At 53.5% G+C, this 18,930-nt stretch overlaps 1 protein-coding gene across 3 annotated transcripts in view; it reads right to left on the bottom strand.

Moving 5' to 3' along the window:
* NUP37 (nucleoporin 37) overlaps positions 1-18,895 on the bottom strand; it is a 31,959-nt gene extending 13,064 nt beyond the window's left edge. The window contains exons 1-5 of one of the 3 annotated variants that reach the window (XM_061564781.1): positions 18,837-18,895; positions 16,911-17,058; positions 12,978-13,090; positions 2,563-2,635; positions 1,834-1,928 (exon numbers count right to left, since the gene is read on the bottom strand). In XM_061564781.1, the coding sequence (XP_061420765.1) occupies positions 1,834-1,928; positions 2,563-2,635; positions 12,978-13,090; positions 16,911-17,058; positions 18,837-18,853 (446 nt within the window). In that variant the 5' untranslated portion in view covers positions 18,854-18,895. The other 2 variants (XM_061564782.1, XM_061564780.1) reach the window with 2 other exon arrangements.
* Between the last annotated feature and the right edge of the window lie 35 nt (positions 18,896-18,930).

Below are 18,930 nucleotides of genomic sequence, written 5' to 3'. Positions count from 1 at the left end.
AGCCAGCCTGAACACCTCCTCTGTCAGCCAGGGTCTCTGGGGAGGTCTGGACTGCGTACCCAAAGTAGCCATCGCAGCTGCATGAGTCACAGTCCTAAACCTCGCCCATTTCCCCTCAAAATCTGGAGGAGTGGGGGACGATGCCAACCCCAGCTGCAAGCGATGATTACATTCTCGCTTGGAACTTTCATCAGCTAGCTGAGACCAGGCCACCTTGGGTTTGAATGGGGTCCTGGGTGTACACCCACCACCAGAGTGTAAGAATGGCAGGTGCATCTTACAGATGAAAATTCGATGGTCAGTGAGCAGATCAGCTCCATGGTAGGTCCTGGTGTCAAGGACATGGGCCCGCATCCGCTGTTCTGTCTCTATGTAGTCCAGCATATGTTCTTGCTTGGACTCGGCATGCATCCATGATGTTGTGTGGATGCGCCGATGCCAGAACAGCGTGTTCGTAATTACAAGCCCATGGGCTGCACAAAAATCTAGCAGCCGCCTCCAGTTGTTATTGAGCTGATCTGGCCATTGCCTTCCAATCACTCCAGACCAGGTGCCAGCATCATGACCAACTCGGGCATTAAAGTCGCCCAACAGGATGACTCTATCCCGAGGGGCCACTTTAGCTAGCACCTGTGACAGGAGGTCATAGAAGGCATCTGACTCATCGGCCTTGCCTGCATCCCTCCACAGATGTTCGTATTCGGTGGGGGCATAAGTAACCACGACCACCACTCCTCGCCTCCGGTTGATGGGAAGGCGAACCCAGAGTAGACTGGGGCTTACCGCTTCCCACACCTCGCCGCCACGCTCCCACGCCCCCTTCATTCTTTTGTTCAGAAGAAGAGCCACTCCCTGTTGTTTAGTAGTCTCCTGCCCCGAGTAGAGGACTATCCACCCCTCATGGTGGCAGGAGCCAGAGCCGGTCCACCGAACCTCCTGAATACCACAGAGATCCAGGCGGGACCAGTCCAGCTCCCGACAGAGGAGTGGCAGCTTCTCCTCCGCAGTGAGCGTTCGAACATTCTACGTGGCCATCCGTAGTGGCTTTTTGTTGTTTCTGGAGGAGCCCCGAGGGTAAAGATTCAATCTCCTGGCTCCGCCAAATGGGGTTTGGTCAGTAGACATCATAGACGCCTGTCCCCTCCGGGGCCTCCGGCACAAGCGTATTAATTAGATATTTTATACGTGGTTTTGTGGTAATTAATTGAAGGTGGAGGGTAACCAGCCCCTCGCACCCATCCAGAGCCCCCATTTAGCTACTGTGGTGGTTACAAATCTCATGAGGGGAATGGTCAATCAAAAACGGCCCTCCCACCATGGCACTGCCCACCACAGCGTTGCCGGCCGGCACCACGAGGAGGTAGGGTTTTTTTTTTTGCCAGACCATCATATACAAATACGAACACACCCACGCACACACCTTCACAAAGATGCCCCGTGTAGCCTACACAGGCTGTTGGGAAAAGTATTGTTAGCGAGTAGCACATATGAAGGCCAATACGGCGCACAAGCGGGTGGGTGACCAGCAACATGCCTGGCCACCTTTCTCTCCCCAGTGAAGATGTTTACACACCACACCAGGTACTCAGGCTGAGTCAACCTAGTGGAGACCCAGGACCCGTTAGAATATTCATCATTGCTGTTGGCGGCCGTGAGTGGGAACACAGACCCCCCCCCACCCCCCCACCAGCGGCTCGCCAAAGCCAACTCCTCAACGCACTTCCCCCCGGGGGAGAGTCACGACAGAGGGGAGAACTTCTCCCTGGGGTGGCCCCCGCACCCCTTCAAGACGGTGAGGCTGCCGCCATGGGGGGTGGGTGCCATGCCGCGTACCGGCACGTGTTGTCGTCGGAGACGCTTGCGAGAAGATGCCCGTCGGTCGGCTCGAACGCCACGGCGTTAACGTATGCGTGGTGTCCCTCGAGCTCCTGCGCAGCACAAGCCGGTCACCACCATCGCATCCCGAGCAACCGGCTACCAAGCACGCCGTTACCGAGCAAGAGTTACCTTACACGCCGTTACAGAGCACGCCGTTAGCAAGCACACGGTTACAGAGCACATGGTTACAGAGCATGGCGTTACCGAGTAATGGTTACCAAGCACGTTGTTACCAAGCACACGGTCAGAGAGTACGCCATTACCGAACGGTTACTGAGCACACCGTTACCGAACGGTTACTGAAGACACCGTTACCAAGCGAACGCTTACAGAGCACACACAGTTACCAAGTGCACACTTACAAAGCACATGATTACCAAAGTCAACGTGATTTCCTGCTCATATGAGCAGTCATTGCCTGTTTGAGACCCTGAGCCAGTGATGAAAAATGGAAATTCCATATATCTATGGTGGGGGCGAGTCTTTCTCTATAGGAAAACCACTGATGGCTTCCCCATAAAGTGGTACAGATTTTATTGATCCCCAAAAAATTATGGGCCGAGTGAACTCCCAATCAGGTTTTGAACCCCTTCCAATTGGAGCCCCTCACTCGACCATGGAGGCACACGGTTACCGAGCCGCGCAGTTGCCGAGCAGCGTTACCTAGGAGCGGGCTGCTCTCACCTGCACCTCCTCGCTCCCCTGCAGGTCCGAGCGGTACACACGGATCTTCTTGTCAGCGGTGGCTGAGCAAAACCTTGAAGCACAAAGATGCGGCAGGTGTGAGCACACGAGCACAAGCGGGTGTGAGGACACAAGCAGGCGTGAGCGCGTGAGCACGAGTGGGTGCGAGTATACAAGCAGGTGTGAGCACCCCGGTATGCGAGCACACGAGCATGAGCAAAACAGGCATCGATACGGACTCCGGCACCAATATGGGCATGCGCATAGGCATAAACGGACACATGAACAAAGACAAAGATCCCCCGTATAGCTTTTAACATATAGCTTTAACCGACTGGAGGGGCAAGTGCTGTTAGCGAGGCCAGCACGGAACATGAGGGGGTGGGTGGCGAACACCACTCCCGGCCGCCTTTGTCTCCTCAGTTGCAATATTTTTTACACATTTCACCAGGTACTCATTTAAGGCTTAGTCGACCTAGGGGAGGCCCAGGAACAATTCAGATAATCGTCACTGGTGTTGGCCGTGAGTCGGAATCGAACTCGGGTTGTCGGGTTGATAGCGCAACGCACTAACCACGACACTACCGGTCCCCACACACACGCGCATGAACACACATAAACATACGCCTGAACACAGGCGTGAGTGTGAGAGCAGTGGTGTGCTGTGCTCGGGTTGAGCCCCCCACTTGGCCATGGTCTCCGTGCGGTGGGGTTGGGGGGGCCCGTGCGAGCATGCATAGTCTCGCTCAGCAGAGCGCCGCCACACAGAGGCGCTGTGGTTGAGCCTATTTTAAACAGCGCGGCGGTGCCAAAATAGCGGCCCGCTAACAGCTCCCATCAGCACAGGGAAGCAAAGGCAGGAGCCCCTCCGTGTCCCCCCTGAACACAACCGCTCTCTTATACTCCCATTTCCCTCCTCTGTGGTCCCCAGGGCAATAACGTCCACAGGACCACGGCTCAGGATGCCGAATTCCAATGAACGAGTCGGGAGGGCATTCACATGGCGATCAATGCAGGAGGATTCCTCACAGCCAAGTGACAGCGGTTACCATTACACTCACGCATTACCTTTACGTTCTTAGTTAGGCAATTATTACGATTATAATTCAGTTAACACAACAAAAACGATAAGTTTTTCTTGAGCATTGATTTAGTGCTCATTTTCCATTTACAACCTTGACCCAGTGGGGAAATTCCACATTCCTATGGCGGGGGTGAGTTTATGCATAAGACAACTGCTGTTGACTTCCCTACAAAGTGGTACTCATTTTATCAACCTCAGAAGTATGATGTTCTGAGTCAACCCCAAACCAGGATGTGAAATCACAACCTTCAGATTGCGGGCCGCTCGCTCTGCCGAGGAGCCAATGCGGCCGTTAATCCTCCGTGGCATTAAGTCAACGACAAGACGCTCTTGACATCCAGGTCGCTCTCACAAAGAGACTCATCCTGGTCTACTGAGTTCTCACCTCGTTCAACAAAATAAGCTTCAAACTTGAAGATATTAAGTCTCCTATATTCCATTCCCTCTTGGTGCAATCGATTTCTCTGTGCAAACCTGCGGAGTTTGCTTGCACTCCACTTGTGCAGCACAAGGCCCGTGCCAAGACGGAGGCAGAATGCCTGTGCGTGCATTTGCCCACACAATACTATGAGTGCGTGTGCATTTGCCCGTGCGTGCATGTGTCGCGTTTTGCCTATGCGTGCGTGCACGCGTGCGTTCGCCTGTACGTGCTTGTGTGCGTGCCTGCTGCAATTGCATTCACCGTCCCAGCAGACAAGTCAAGACCTGGCTTGGCCAACGAGCCCCGGAGTTTCCTGACTCACTGCCAATGTATGTTCTCACTTAGATTCAATTTACAGCTCTCTGGCGCCTTTAAAACGTTACTGCAGAATTTTACAGCTTTTTGTATTTTTCCTCCAGATGAAAAGAAAATCGGAGCTCGATGCAACGTTGGGGAATGTTGGTGGGAATGACTGCACACCGGCTGAGTATGCTGAGGAAGCTTTAAATATTTCTGCAAAACGGTCTCTCCGGCTCCGTCGCTTTGCTCGCCTGCCCGCCCTCAGGCGGCTTTTCCCGGTCGCTATTAGTGCCCACGGCGAAAACCCGCAAGGCCCACGAGACTCGGGGACGGACGCGACGGCTTGGCGGTGCCGGTGGCACGGTGCCATCGTAGGTGTGCTGGCATGATGGGCGGGTCGACAGAGTTCGCTCCTAAATCGCTGACGTTGCAGGTGCTGAGAATGGGGAACTGGCAGTTGCATGGATTTAATAAAACCCATTGAGCAGGGCTCCCCTGGCCATGCCAATCCGGTTCTCACAATGAGGTCATTGTATTGTGGCCACATGGCTCCTGCGGTTGCAGACCGGGACTGGGGAGGACTCTAACGGGGCTCCACTCTGCCGAGCCACGACGACTCAAGTGCCACTCCACCGCGACAGCTGCTGCGGTCTGCGGTGACATCGAGCAAGGCCAACAGCTGCGCGGAGAGCGAGCCGCATACCCCATGGTTAGGACAACTGATTACGCAGCAGTTTCAGCACTCGCGTGAGCAGCTATGTCACCCGCAGGCGCAGCTATCGCTCACAACTGCAGCCGCATCACACCAGTGCAGCTGTGCTGCTGGCATGCACGGCAACCAGCCACGTGCTGCCTCCACGTGCAGTGCTCACGCTCGGCTGCTGGGGCCTCCTTGCCGGCTCCGGCTGGGAACGGCTCAGGAAGACTGCCCAGAACGCCAGTCCCCTGGAATAACACAATGCGTGCAGCCAAGCTGTCTCAATCAATATTTTATCGGTGCTCAGAGAAACGAGCCAAACACAACTCGCCCCACCAAAGCATTTGGTTCAGATTAATTTAATATTCTAAATTATTTTTAAGATGCCATTGCTGCCGAGCCAAAGCCTGTTGATGCGATTGCGGTTGTAACGTTTGCAATATCGTTTAGGGTTTTTTTTGTACAGATGTAATTTGTATAATAACATAACCATTTTGCTGAGGTTGGATGTTGCAATTTCCATTTCACCTCATTAGCACGCTGTCAATGAGATTCCTGCCATCGTAATCTTGAGTGACCCACCCCCTCTGACTGCGACAGTGACCATGATGAGTTGCAGAGGAAGTGAAACGGCCTCCAACCTAAGGGTGCGTGAACACTGGTGTGCAGTGGGACCCTAAAAAGGGCAGTCTTTCAAACGCTCATAACGCTCTGTGTAATAATATTTCACCGATCAACCACCGGTCATTTCTCTTCAGTGGGTGGCAGTAGTGTAAATGGGGCGGCCGTGCGATCAGCGAGCAGCCCACTGGCGGCATGCGTGAAGTGCACGCACGTGGCACGACGCAGCTGCTGTGACACCACGCAGTGAGGTTAATGCCCAAGAGCCAGGGTGCTTGAGATCCGCCGTTTAGAAATTTCACATGGATACACGCGAGCCCAGAACGGGCAGCGGACGCGTTCCACTTGGCCGGCTGTTGTTTGTCCAGGTTTTTTGGGATCTGCGTGCGAGCAGCGCAAATGGGGGTGGGGGGATGGAAGCGGGGCCGACGGCCGAAATGAAGATTTCCTCACGCTCAGCTGGTGGGGTGTGGACTGAATTCATGTGAACGCTACCAGCCCACTCTAGATCCCATGTCACCCCTCCCCCTCCCGGATGTGGGAAGTAGGGCCCTTGCCTGGAACCACAATCCCTCGACCGTATCCCCACAGTGACAGGGCACGGCTCGGTGTGGCGTGCGGAGGATTGCGGGCGCCGGAGTTCATTCCTAAAAATACACGGCTACGATTGCACTTTCTCAGGAAATCTACAGATAAGAGCAGTCTGGGCCAGGAAGCTGTCCGCCCAGATGGAGTGTCAGCCCCACTCCGGATGAGCGCGGTTCCAGCGTGGGAGTGGCAGTCACGGACGCGCCACGCGGCGCCCTCGACCGACAGACGGCTCTGACCTCCGCACGCTCCCCCACCAAGCCTCTCCTTTCCTGGAATCCCAGTGTGGGGCGCAGTGCCTCATCGCACGGGAGCTTTTCACCAGGAAATTGCACCCGCTCGGCTGGTCTCGGCTCACGCTCCCTTTCACTCCCTTCCCGTCCTCAATCCTCACATCCCATGCACCCGCCCTGCCCAATATTCGTCCACTCTGGCTTCCAGCACACCCTTCTCTCGCTCCCCGCACCTCCCTCCACGTCCTGACGGAGGCTTCTTGGCCGAAACATCGACTCTGTTCGTGACGTCGCTTCCCTGCGTCACTATAATTCCCCCGTACGTTTGCGACTATTAAAAAACGCTGACACGGCAGCTGGAAGGCGCACGATTGTTTGCCGAGTTCCATACTGTAAGCACACCTGGTTCAGCTTAGCGGCTGCTTAGCATGCCAGGGAGCACGGGGGCAGGCGAGGGCCCACGGCACCGCTACCCCAACCAAGTGCCACCCGCGCAGGGACTACCACAACCACACGCACCACAGACACACACACCAAGCACACACCGCACACCCCACACACACACGCTACCCACCATCCAAATGAGAACTACCACAACCACACACTAGCCACCACCCAAATGAGAACTGCCCCAACCACACACACACTACCCACCACCCAAATGAGAACTGCCCCATCCACACACGCACTACCCACCACCCAAATGGGAACTACCACAACCACACACACGCTACCCACCACCCAAATGGGAACCACCACAACCACTTGCCATCACCCACCACCCACAAAGGACTTCCACACCCAACCCTCCCAACGGGCCACCCAAACGCCACTGCCGTTGGCCCCAAGGTCGTGCCGCTCGGCCTCCGAGCCTGGGAACCGTGCACACTCGGGGGAGCCACGGCGCGCACCTGCACACCCCCTACCCCCACCAGCGCCACCTGACCCTGCCGACCTCTCCCGCAGGTGCTACGCCACCCGCCACGCGGCCACAACACAGGCCCGGTGGTTGCTAGTGCTGGATAAAAAAATAACACAAGAAAAAAAGTGTTTTCTTTGGAGAAACAAAAGTTTAGTTCGGGCTCCATCGTGTAACAGATGTGTTTGCTTTGAATAAATTAATCACCGGAGTTATAAAATACTCGCACCTTTTTCATACGGCTGACAAAGGCACATTGTGCTATTAGAAAGGGCAGGGGAAAGAGCTATTACATATGCACAGTGCACGTTTATACTCCGCGGCCGTATATTCCAAGTTTATTATGTCCTTCGTAGGCCAGCAAAGATATTCTCTGTGGGATTACGGGCACTCCGGACCGCTAGCCAGGCTAGGGTTACGTTGGGAAGGCGGCAATGCCATGCCACGCGGAGGTGAACAAGTGGGCGTTCGTGTGCAGGCATCTCTCAAAGTGGCCTCAAAGTGCATCTAGCGTGGCACAAGAGCTGTAGAGCTGTTGTGACGTCGCCGATTGGCAGTCAGTTGTTGTTGGGTGCTGTCTTTGTGTCCATGTTTGTGAATATATCCGTATGTGTCTGACTGTGAGTGTAATACTGTGTGTGTCGGTGTGTGTCTGTAGACCCCTCTAAAGGAACATCTGCGCTGGTTATAAACATTCAGGCTGGCCTGCCTTTGATCCATCCTGGGTTTAACTAGGCTGGATTGTGAGGAACTCACAAATCATTGAAAGAACTGAACATATTCTCATCAGTGAGCTCCTCCAACATGCAAAGCTGCATTAGCTGGGTCATGTAGCCTGCATGCCCAGCCACTGCATGCCCAAGCAGCTTCTGTTTGGCTGGACAGAGGGGGCTAAATGGGCATGACACAGGCTGGAGAAGAGATGGACTGATGCAGTACAGGAGGATGTGGAGCTGAGTGGACTTGCCGAAGACTGGTACCAGCGATGTCAAGATCAGCCTCTATGGAGAAGGCTCGTGAAGGACGCTACTGGGCAGTTGAAGGCATTTGCCCTTCAACAACAACGGAGGGCAGAGGAGCGACACTCACAACAACAAATGGAGCGCCGGACAGCTAAAACGCAGCAAGTTGGGACGGCAGGGGGCACGGCTGGTGCATCTGCCAGCCATCTCAGTAGGTCAACCCATAGCACCTGGGTCTGTCCCGTGACCTCCTGTCGGCGAGCCTTCGACACTTCACGTGACCTCAAAGTGCACTTGGCCTGGCACAAGTGCCGTGGTGACATCACTGCCACTTAGTGGCGAATGGCGGGTGTTACTGTTGTCTATGAATGTGTATCTGCGTCTTAGTGTGTGTCCGTTTGTCAGTGTGTCGATATGTGTGTATGTCTGCGTGTGCTTGTGTCAGCCTGTGTAAATGTGTGTCCATGTGTCTAATCGTGGGTGTTTATGTATGTCTGTATCCGTGTCTAAGTGTGTATGTCGTTGTGTCCATGTGTGTGTTCTTGTGTCTTTGTGCACGTCTGCACAGATACATATTTGCGTGAATATGAACGTCTGTATGTATCTGTATGCCTGTATATTTTGTACCATCAGGCACTCCACTCCCACAACTCCCAAATTGTGATGGCGCTGTTGTGGATAGAGTGGAGAGTTTCCCATAGCTGGACAGTGTACTAATGACCGGCTCCGGTTTTACAGCAGAGGTCTCACTCCGAATCAGTCGAGTGGCATCATCTTTTCATCGGTTGCGTAACGCTGTGTGGAAGCTACCTGGTCTGTCACTCCACACAAAGCTTCAGGTATTTCTGGCCACAGTCATGCCCTCACTTCTCTACGCTTGTGAAACGTTGACCCCCCTAATGGAACATCTTCGCTGGTTAGAAACATTTCGGCTGGCCTGCCTACGATCCATCTTGGGTTTAACCAGGCTGGATTGTGTGAGGAGCTCACAAATCCTTGAAAGATGCGGACAAAGTCCTTTCGGTGAGCTCCTCCGGCAGGTAAGGCTGCGTTGGCTGGGTCATGTAGCCCACATGCCCAGCCACCGCATGCCTAAACAGCTTTTGTTTGGCCGGATAGAGGGGGCTAAACGGGCCTGGCACAGGCTAGAGGAGAGATGGAGTGATGTGGTACAAATGATGTGGAGCTGAGTGGACTTGCCGATGACTGGTACCAGCGGTGTCAAGGAGGAGGCTCATGAAGGACGCTATTGGGCAGTTGGAGGCAGTCGCCTTCCAACAACAAAGGAGGGCAGAGGAGCGACGCTCACAGCAACGAGCAGAGCACCGGGTGGATAAACCACAGCAAGTTGGCACAGTAGGGGCACAGGTGATGCATCGGCCAGTCATCTAATTCAGTCGACCCGTGGCACCTGGGTCTGCCCCGTGACATTCTGTCAGCGGGCGTTCGACACTTCACGTGACCTTAACGTGCACATAGCCTGGCACAAGCGCCGTGGTGACGTCAGGAGGTCACGGGGCAGACCCAGGTGTCACGGGTCGACTGAATGAAATGACTGGCCGATGCACCACCTGTGCCCCTACTGCGCCAACTTGCTGTGGTTTAGCCACCCAGTGCTCCGCTCGTTGTTTTTGCAGTGTGTGTACATCCATACGTCTGCACATGACTATCTCTGCATACGCAGGGCTCCAGACAACTGGATTCACGCACCGAGCTGGAGAATGGAAAACGCGTTGAGCCTTTGGAGTCGGATCGTTCTGGATGCATCACCTGCATGACGCTCCAATCTTCCCGATGCCTCTGACCACAAACCACCTCCTACGGTGACCGCGTCCCAGTGTCCCGAACGATGGGCATGAGTGTAACGAGCCGGGAGCTGTGTTACAATGCGACTCAAAAACATTGTTGCGTGCAGCATCTGTGTTTTGGATCAAATGAGAAAATAATGTGGGTTTATCGATGCTACCATCTCTGACCACCTTCAAGCACTCCATCGCTGCATATTTGCACCGTGAATGTAACCGCTCAATTCATGAAACACATTCTATCACCACCTCTTAGCAATCTTGTATTTGTTTTCCTCCATGTGGATTTCTTCTCAGCTGCTGTTGTGGATCTTCCTTTTTCATTGTTTCTCTGGTAATTTAAGATTTAAAAAAACGACCTGACCCGAGACACAACCTAATCGACCTGACTCCAGACACATGACCTCCGACCAGCACCACCTATCCAGTGAACTGGAACACGTGTACGCCAAGCCTTCAAGATTAATGGATATTCGGATCGCACAGTCCACAAAGCTGTATCCCCAACCATAGGGAGAGAACCATCTGAGGACCCAATCAAAACCATCACCTTGCTATACATAGCAGGGGTTACCAAAAAGATTTCCAAAATCTTGAACAAACATAAGATCCAGGTTCGATTCAACACAGTACACAAAATCCTTGATTTGATCCCATCTGTGAAAAATGTGATTCCTGACATGCAATACCATGGTGTCTACAAACTAAGTTGTGCCTGCAGCAGCAGTTACATTGGGGAAACGAAACGACATGTCTTGGACCGTGTTCACGAACACAAGGCAGATTTGAAACACGGCAGCACCAATACCTCTGCCGTGGCTGATCACTGTTTGAACGAGGTGGGCTCACACGATATTGTCTTTCCCGAGACCAAGGTACTCTGAAAACCTTCGGGCTACCATCAAAGATTTGTCCATGAAGCCATCCATATTTATAAACACAAACATAACTTCAACCGAGAAGATGGATACAAATTAAGCAATCATTGGAAGGACGTGATCAACCAGGTAAAGTTTTAACTGCTTTGAAGTTCCCTCTCTACCTGCCAATATTAGCCGACTCTCAAATTTCCGGGCCCTAGCCGAGCTCGGCCCTCGCCGAGCTTACATTTACAAGCAAATTTATCTCTGCTACTCGCTCTCTCCTACTCGCTCCTACATGATAACATTAGCTGCCCCGCCCATCTCTACACCTTTATAAACAGCCTGCCTCAGCAGATTCCCCCTCTTTTTCACCTGAAGACGGTTGCTTGTGTTGCGATCGAAACGTCGTGATCTATTATTTTTTTGACCTACGTGACTTTACCGAAAAAACCAAAGAGTATGGATTCCTGCAGTCACGAAAGCTTTAAATCAATTCTATTATGACATTAATTTATTTGAAGGTGAAATAATACAGATAGTAGGGAGGGTGGGGAGGGGCTAGATGGATGGGACGGGAGGTCCCAACACCAAGGGCTCTCAGGGGCCATGCAGCAAAGGAACTTACAGCCCTGGTACTGTTTGCGGGCCAGAACTGGGCCGTTCCTAGTCTGCAAGAGCCCAGTTCCTTTTGTGTGTTTCACCATACCAGTTATACTGCAACTACATTGCATGCTTTTATTAACTATGAGAAGAAACCGGATAATCCAGAGGAAACCTATACAGAACTGGGAGACAACATAAAAACTCAGAGAATCGAACCCAGGAATATCTTTCTCTAAGGCACAAGTGTTACCACCTCGCCACCCAGCCACCCAATGATTGAAGTCAGCAGTGGCATTACAGAGTTTGAGATTTGGTGACTGCAGTCGCAATTGGGCAACCCTGAATGTTCAATTGGTACCAGAGATGGCAGGCTCTGCCCATTGGCCAAGGAGGCATAGGAGGCATAGGAGGCATAGGAGGCATAGGAGGCATAGGAGGCCAAGGAGGCATAGGAGGCATAGGAGGCACCACGTGAACCAAGAGACACAACCACGCGTCCATCTGCATCACCACACGCACCGCCGCAGCCGTGTAGTGATCTCACACAAGGCCTCCACGTGCCGGTGGTACCATCACGAGGCCCCACCCTGGCAATGCCACATCCAGGAACCCGCGTACAAATGTTAGTAAAATTCATTACGAGTCCGGCAGCTCCGACTGTAGTAAAATCCGAGCGTAAACAAAAAGAGAAAAAAAAACGAGTGATGACATCATCACTCCCATTGCTCGGTGCACTTCAGTCGGTTGTTGAGGCAAGTATATTTCTGCTTTTGATGTTGATTAAGAACATTTTTACATTATTGGTATTCATCACATTATGTTATTACTTATCGGTTACATTTTTACTTTGACTATCCTAACTTATGACACTTAATTGCCTTAACTCCCTTACTGAATCAATTATGACAAGTCTCACTTGACTAATGCCATATCCAGGGCAGCGGTGTTTCCGGGACACACATGAACGCACCGTGTCACCCACTACCGCTATTGCCTCACCGGCCACCGGATCAAGAGGAGCCGAAGAAACCACATGTTACTGCAGTCGACCCCCTCCCGTTCCCACCACGCCCCCTCCTTGTTTGTCCGAAGTGCGGCGGCAGCGCCCCAACACAAACACAGCTGTCGGGCCCCACGCTCGCACCAACTCCGCACATCTCGCACACTCACCACACTCACAACGCACGCACACCGCACAACTCATGCACTGCAGACACTGCAAGACATCGCACAAGGAGCACATATCGCACAACGCACCCTGCTCACCGTCCGAGTGTCACAGCGATGGAGGTGGTAGAGGACGAGCAATGACACCGTACCTGAGCATTTGGGGGTGGGGACCCAGGTGCGTGTCAGGGCTCCACGCGAGCGCGTGCACACGAGCCCCACCCTCGTAGGACTTCATGCGGGTGAACACAAGACCCTCTTCCTCCTGCAGCAGCAGCACCACCACCACACAGTCCACACGTCGTACACACACCCAGCAGACCAGACAAATAAACATGCACAATACACACAACTACCCAACCATACAATCAAAGTCAACAGTCAAAGTAATTTCCTCTTTGAATGGGACTGATGCTCATTTCCTGCTTAAATCCCTGATTCCATGGTGGAAATTGCACATTCCTATGGCGGGGGTGAACCTATCCATAGGGCAACCTCTGTTTGCTTCCCCACTTTTAGTGACCCCAGAGGGATATTGGGCCGAGTAAACCCCCAACCAGGACACGAACTCACGACCTTTCGATTGCAAGCCACTCGCTCTACTGCTGCGCCACCTGGCCGGATCTATAAAATACACACAAAATATCCACAACCTGCCAACCACACAATACGTACAACCAGCCAACATCACAAAACACACACTGTACGCAAAACCAGTTAGCCACACGAGACGTGCACAGCACACACATCCAGCCAATCACAAAGCACCACCCCTTGGCCACAGCAATGACCTCATCACACGAGGGATACAGGCGAACGCAAAACGCATGTAATTCATAACAACAGAAAACGCAGGACTCAAACAAATGTAGGTCACACACGAGACTCGCTGCCCAATCACCCTCTTCTCAGCAGTTCATTGGTCATGGAAAAGTTAATCACGGGTGCATGAGTGTGGGCGAGGGTGTGAGAACGCAGGTGCGGGTGTGGAAGCGTGGGTCAGAGAGTGTGGGTGAGAGAGTGTGGGTGAGAGAGTGTGGGTGTGAGGGTGTGGGTGTGAGGGTGTGGGTGTGAGAGCGTGGGTGTGAGAGCGTGGGTGTGAGAGTGTGGGTGTGAGAGCGTGGGTGTGAGAGCGTGGGTGTGAGAGCGTGGGTGTGAGAGCGTGGGTGAGAGAGTGTGGGTGAGAGAGTGTGGGTGAGAGAGTGTGGGTGTGAGAGTGTGGGTGAGAGAGTGTGGGTGTGAGAGAGTGAGTGTGAGAGTGTGTGGGTGAGAGAGTGTGGGTGAGTGAGTGTGGGTGAGAGAGTGTGGGTGAGAGAGTGTGGGTGAGTGAGTGTGGGTGAGTGAGTGTGGGTGAGAGAGTGTGAGTGAGAGAGTGTGGGTGAGAGAGCGTGGGTGAGAGAGCGTGGGTGAGAGAGTGTGGGTAAGAGAGTGTGGGTGTGAGAGTGTGTGGGTGAGAGAGTGTGGGTGTGAGAGTGTGGGTGTGAGAGTGTGGGTGTGAGAGTTTGGGTGAGAGAGTGTGGGTGTGAGAGTTTGGGTGAGAGAGCGTGGGTGAGAGAGTGTGGGTGTGAGAGTGTGGGTGTGAGAGTGTGGGTGAGAGAGCGTGGGTGTGAGAGTGTGTGGGTGAGAGAGTGTGGGTGAGAGAGCGTGGGTGAGAGAGCGTGGGTGAGAGAGCGTGGGTGAGAGAGCGTGGGTGAGAGAGTGTGTGAGAGTGTGTGGGTGAGAGAGTGTGGGTGTGAGGGTGTGGGTGTGAGAGCGTGGGTGTGAGAGCGTGGGTGTGAGAGCGTGGGTGTGAGAGTGTGTGTGAGAGTGTGTGGGTGTGAGAGTGTGGGTGAGAGAGTGTGGGTGTGAGAGTGTGGGTGAGAGAGTGGGTGTGAGAGTGTGTGTGAGAGTGTGTGGGTGAGAGAGTGTGGGTGAGAGAGTGTGGGTGTGAGAGTGTGGGTGAGAGAGTGGGTGTGAGAGTGTGTGTGAGAGTGTGTGGGTGAGAGAGTGTGGGTGAGAGAGCGTGGGTGAGAGAGCGTGGGTGAGAGAGTGTGGGTGAGAGAGTGTGGGTGAGAGAGCGTGGGTGAGAGAGTGTGGGTGAGAGAGTGTGGGTGAGAGTGTGGGTGAGAGAGCGTGGGTGAGAGAGTGTGGGTGAGAGAGTGTGGGTGAGAGAGCGTGGGTGAGAGAGTGTGGGTGAGAGAGTGTGGGTGAGAGAGCGTGGGTGAGAGAGTGTGGGTGAGAGTGTGGGTGAGAGAGTGTGGGTGTGAGAGTGTGGGTGAGAGAGTGTGGGTGAGAGAGTGTGGGTGTGAGAGTGTGGGTGAGAGAGTGTGGGTGAGAGAGTGTGGGTGAGAGTGTGTGGGTGAGAGAGTGTGGGTGAGTGAGTGTGGGTGAGAGTGTGGGTGAGAGAGTGTGAGTGAGAGTGTGGGTGAGTGAGTGTGGGTGAGAGTGTGGGTGAAAGAGTGTGAGTGAGAGAGTGTGGGTGAGAGAGTGTGGGTCTGGAAGCGTGGGTGAGAGAGTGTGGGTGAGAGAGTGTGGGTGAGAGAGTGTGGGTGAGAGAGTGTGGGTGAGAGAGTGTGGGTGAGAGAGTGTGGGTGAGAGAGTGTGGGTGAGAGAGTGTGGGTGAGAGAGTGTGGGTGAGAGAGTGTGGGTCTGGAAGCGTGGGTGAGAGAGTGTGGGTGAGAGAGTGTGGGTGAGAGAGTGTGGGTGAGAGAGTGTGGGTGAGAGAGTGTGGGTGAGAGAGTGTGGGTGAGAGAGTGTGGGTGAGAGAGTGTGGGTGAGAGAGTGTGGGTGAGAGTGTGTGAGTGAGAGAGTGTGGGTGAGAGAGTGTGGGTGAGAGAGTGTGGGTGAGAGAGTGTGGGTGTGAGAGTGTGGGTGAGAGAGTGTGGGTGAGAGAGTGTGGGTGTGAGAGTGTGGGTGAGAGAGTGTGGGTGAGAGAGTGTGGGTGAGAGAGTGTGGGTGTGAGAGTGTGGGTGAGTGAGTGTGGGTGAGAGTGTGGGTGAGAGAGTGTGAGTGAGAGAGTGTGGGTGAGAGTGCGTGGGTGAGAGAGTGTGGGTGAGAGAGTGTGGGTGTGAGAGTGTGGGTGAGAGAGTGTGGGTGTGAGAGTGTGGGTGAGAGAGTGGGTGTGAGAGTGTGTGTGAGAGTGTGTGGGTGAGAGAGTGTGGGTGAGAGAGTGTGAGTGTGTGGGTGAGAGAGTGTGGGTGAGAGAGTGTGGGTGAGAGAGTGGGTGTGAGAGTGTGTGTGAGAGTGTGTGGGTGAGAGAGTGTGGGTGAGAGAGTGTGAGTGTGTGGGTGAGAGAGTGTGGGTGAGAGAGTGTGGGTGAGAGAGTGTGGGTGAGAGAGTGTGAGTGTGTGGGTGAGAGAGTGTGGGTGAGAGAGTGTGGGTGAGAGAGCGTGGGTCTGGAAGCGTGGGTGAGACTTGGAGAGCGTGGATGCTGGTGTGACCGTGGATGCTGGTGTGACCGTGGATGCTGGTGTGAGCGTGGATGCTGGTGTGAGCGTGGGTGTGAGGGCATGAATGCGAGTATGAGGGCAGGTGCACAAAGTAGAGTGTGGGAAAGAGGACATGAACGTCCATGGGAGGGTGACAGCCTAATGCCCGTGGTCACTGCTCGCCGCCTAGAGAAGGGTGCCGTGCTCGGAGCCGGGCGTTAATAAAATGCAGTCAACTGTGGTGTTCTCTGGATTGACTCATCCCCACCATACGCATGAGGAATTCCCACTACTGGCTCTGCAGGGTTGTAATTGGGGAATGAGGACTGCCTCAATGCTTATTTGAGCAGGAAATAACTTGTCAAAGACTGTTTCGTCTCATCTATACACTCACTCCCCTACTCGCCTACCCACTCACCAGACTGCAGGTCACCTCACTTTCTGCTTCTTCCCTCGCACTGCTCAACTTTTGAATCCCCTCCTACCATCTCTCTTCACAGACTCGTATATAAAACCTTGATCAGTTGAAGAAATGCATTACACTCTTTTTCTATTACGAATGCGATCGTGCCATTTGGGCCTTTGTGACTGTGCCCAGCAACTTTGTAAAAAACAAAACTGTAGCCCAGCTCTCCATTAGAGGCTGCACCTCACCCGGAGGCCGTCCCAGTGGTTCACCTGCAGCGTGCATGCTCCGAGGGTGATGAGGGCGCCGCAGCCCACGGCGATGAGCCCAGCGCTGCGGGGGAACGGACTGAACTCCACGACGTGAACGCGCTCCTCCAGCTGCACCACGCAGGACGCACCGCCCGCCCCGACAGGCATCCTGCGGCCGTGCGCCCCCACGACAGGGCAGGTCACGCAGACGAGGGAGAGAGACGGGCAAGGGAAGGAGGCAGGTGTAAGCATCGAAGAATGTCCTAAAGTGGTTAAATTATACATTATTAAAACTAATTTCCAGTTTTTTGCCAATTCACCGCTGCGTGAATAGCGGTTATAGTCTTATATAAGCGCACAACTTTATCTATCTGTGATGAACGCTGCACTTTCCGTCGTTTTCATGCAGAGGGCGCTGCAAACCTACACACCCCCTGCATGAACGACGGAGGCGCAGGGACAGACGTTCGATTACGTTGGAATCGATCTGCAGGCGGCGGTCTTCTCGCACGGCCAGCAACTCCGTGTCGCCTTATCTCGACCCCGCAATCCCATGAAGGTGAAAGTCCGCATCGAACCGAACCCCCAGCAAGGCCATCGACTTGACGAGAGAAAATTCACACGAAATGTCGTTTTCAATGAAGTCTTCTAGATGTAAAATGATTTAAGCTTTTAACGAAGAAATACAATTACCTAATTCAAACATAATACAATTCAAAGATGTTTCATTTTAAAACTTCTAAACGGAGCATCGGGTGCTTGTGTGAAGGCGTCGTTTGCGTGAAATTTGTTTCGTGACTTTCCTGGCCGAAGGCCGCAAATGGTTGTGAGGAGCGCCACAGGCGCGCCCCCAACAACCCCGAGTTCCATACAGCAGTGATGGTAGTAGTGGGAGTTGTTCTCTTATTCTACCCCCCCCCCCCCCTCGTCACACGGCGTCACAAAAAGTCAGACCCCCCTCAAATATGACGTCACAAAGCTCTGCCCCCCCCCCCCAAAAAGATATAAAACATGCTTCAAATCGCTTTAAACTATTGTCATTGTAGTGCGCATTTAATGTGGCGCTGCACTCTGATGTTGTAGAAAACATTTATTAAAAAGTCAATTTAATTAAGTAGAAAGTGTTGTCTATATTTATTTAAAGTTGCGCATTTTGACGTGACGTCAAAATGGGTGACACGTGTCACTCACGCGTGTCACCCACGCGTGAGTGACACGTGTCACTCACGCGTGTCACCCACGCGTGAGTGACACGTGTCACTCACGCGTGTCACCCACGCGTGGCGGCGCTGCGAACTGGCACCCACCACCACCCCAGCTCGTGACAATGATCGCGGCAGGGACGACGTCTCCAGTTGATGTTGGCGCTTCTGTGAAGTTCAACTTCGTAAAACAACTTCCTCGCGTCGCTCACGCCACTGCCGGCGCAGGAGTTGCCCTAGAGGGCGTTTTGCTGGGGTGGGGGGTATTCGGCCTACTCTTCCACGCGACCTGCCCACCGAGTAACTGCGGCGAACCCATCGATGCCCCCTGCCATCGCTCCACTGCTGCCGCGCCGGGAGGACGGGTCGCACCGGGAGCGCGCTGGACGATGCACCGCGGCAGCTGCCTTCGCTTCTCAGCTATAACGCCGCCGCCGCCGCACACACTCGCGGTGGATGTTCTCTGGGTCTTTCGGTAAAGTCGCAGCCTCCTGGTGACGATCGCTTTTGCGTTGCGATCGAAACGTCGTGTTTTGTTATTTTCTTTGAACCCATCTACGTGACTTTACCGAAAGGCCCAGAGACTATAAATTCCTGCAGTCACGAAAGCTTTAAGTCAAGATTTAAGTCAACATTTAACCGTATACAGTTTGTGTGTATTGCTCTAAACGTTTACCTTGCCTGGCAAACCGGTTTTCTTAATCGGTTACCGGTTACGCGGAGAAACTGACCCAGCACAACTCACGTGCTCGCTCTCCGCATCAAACGCGTTCTGATGACATCACGAAGCTCCTCCCTGTACGTGCCACGTGACCTCCATGTTGTCCAATGAGCGATGA

The sequence above is a fragment of the Lethenteron reissneri genome, chromosome 33 (genome assembly GCF_015708825.2).
Source record: "Lethenteron reissneri isolate LAM-NWPU_2019-01 chromosome 33, ASM1570882v1, whole genome shotgun sequence".
NCBI classification, from domain to species: Eukaryota; Metazoa; Chordata; class Hyperoartia; order Petromyzontiformes; family Petromyzontidae; genus Lethenteron; species Lethenteron reissneri.
The sequence above is the reverse complement of the archived record's forward strand: the minus strand, read 5'-3'. Positions and strand labels throughout refer to the sequence as shown.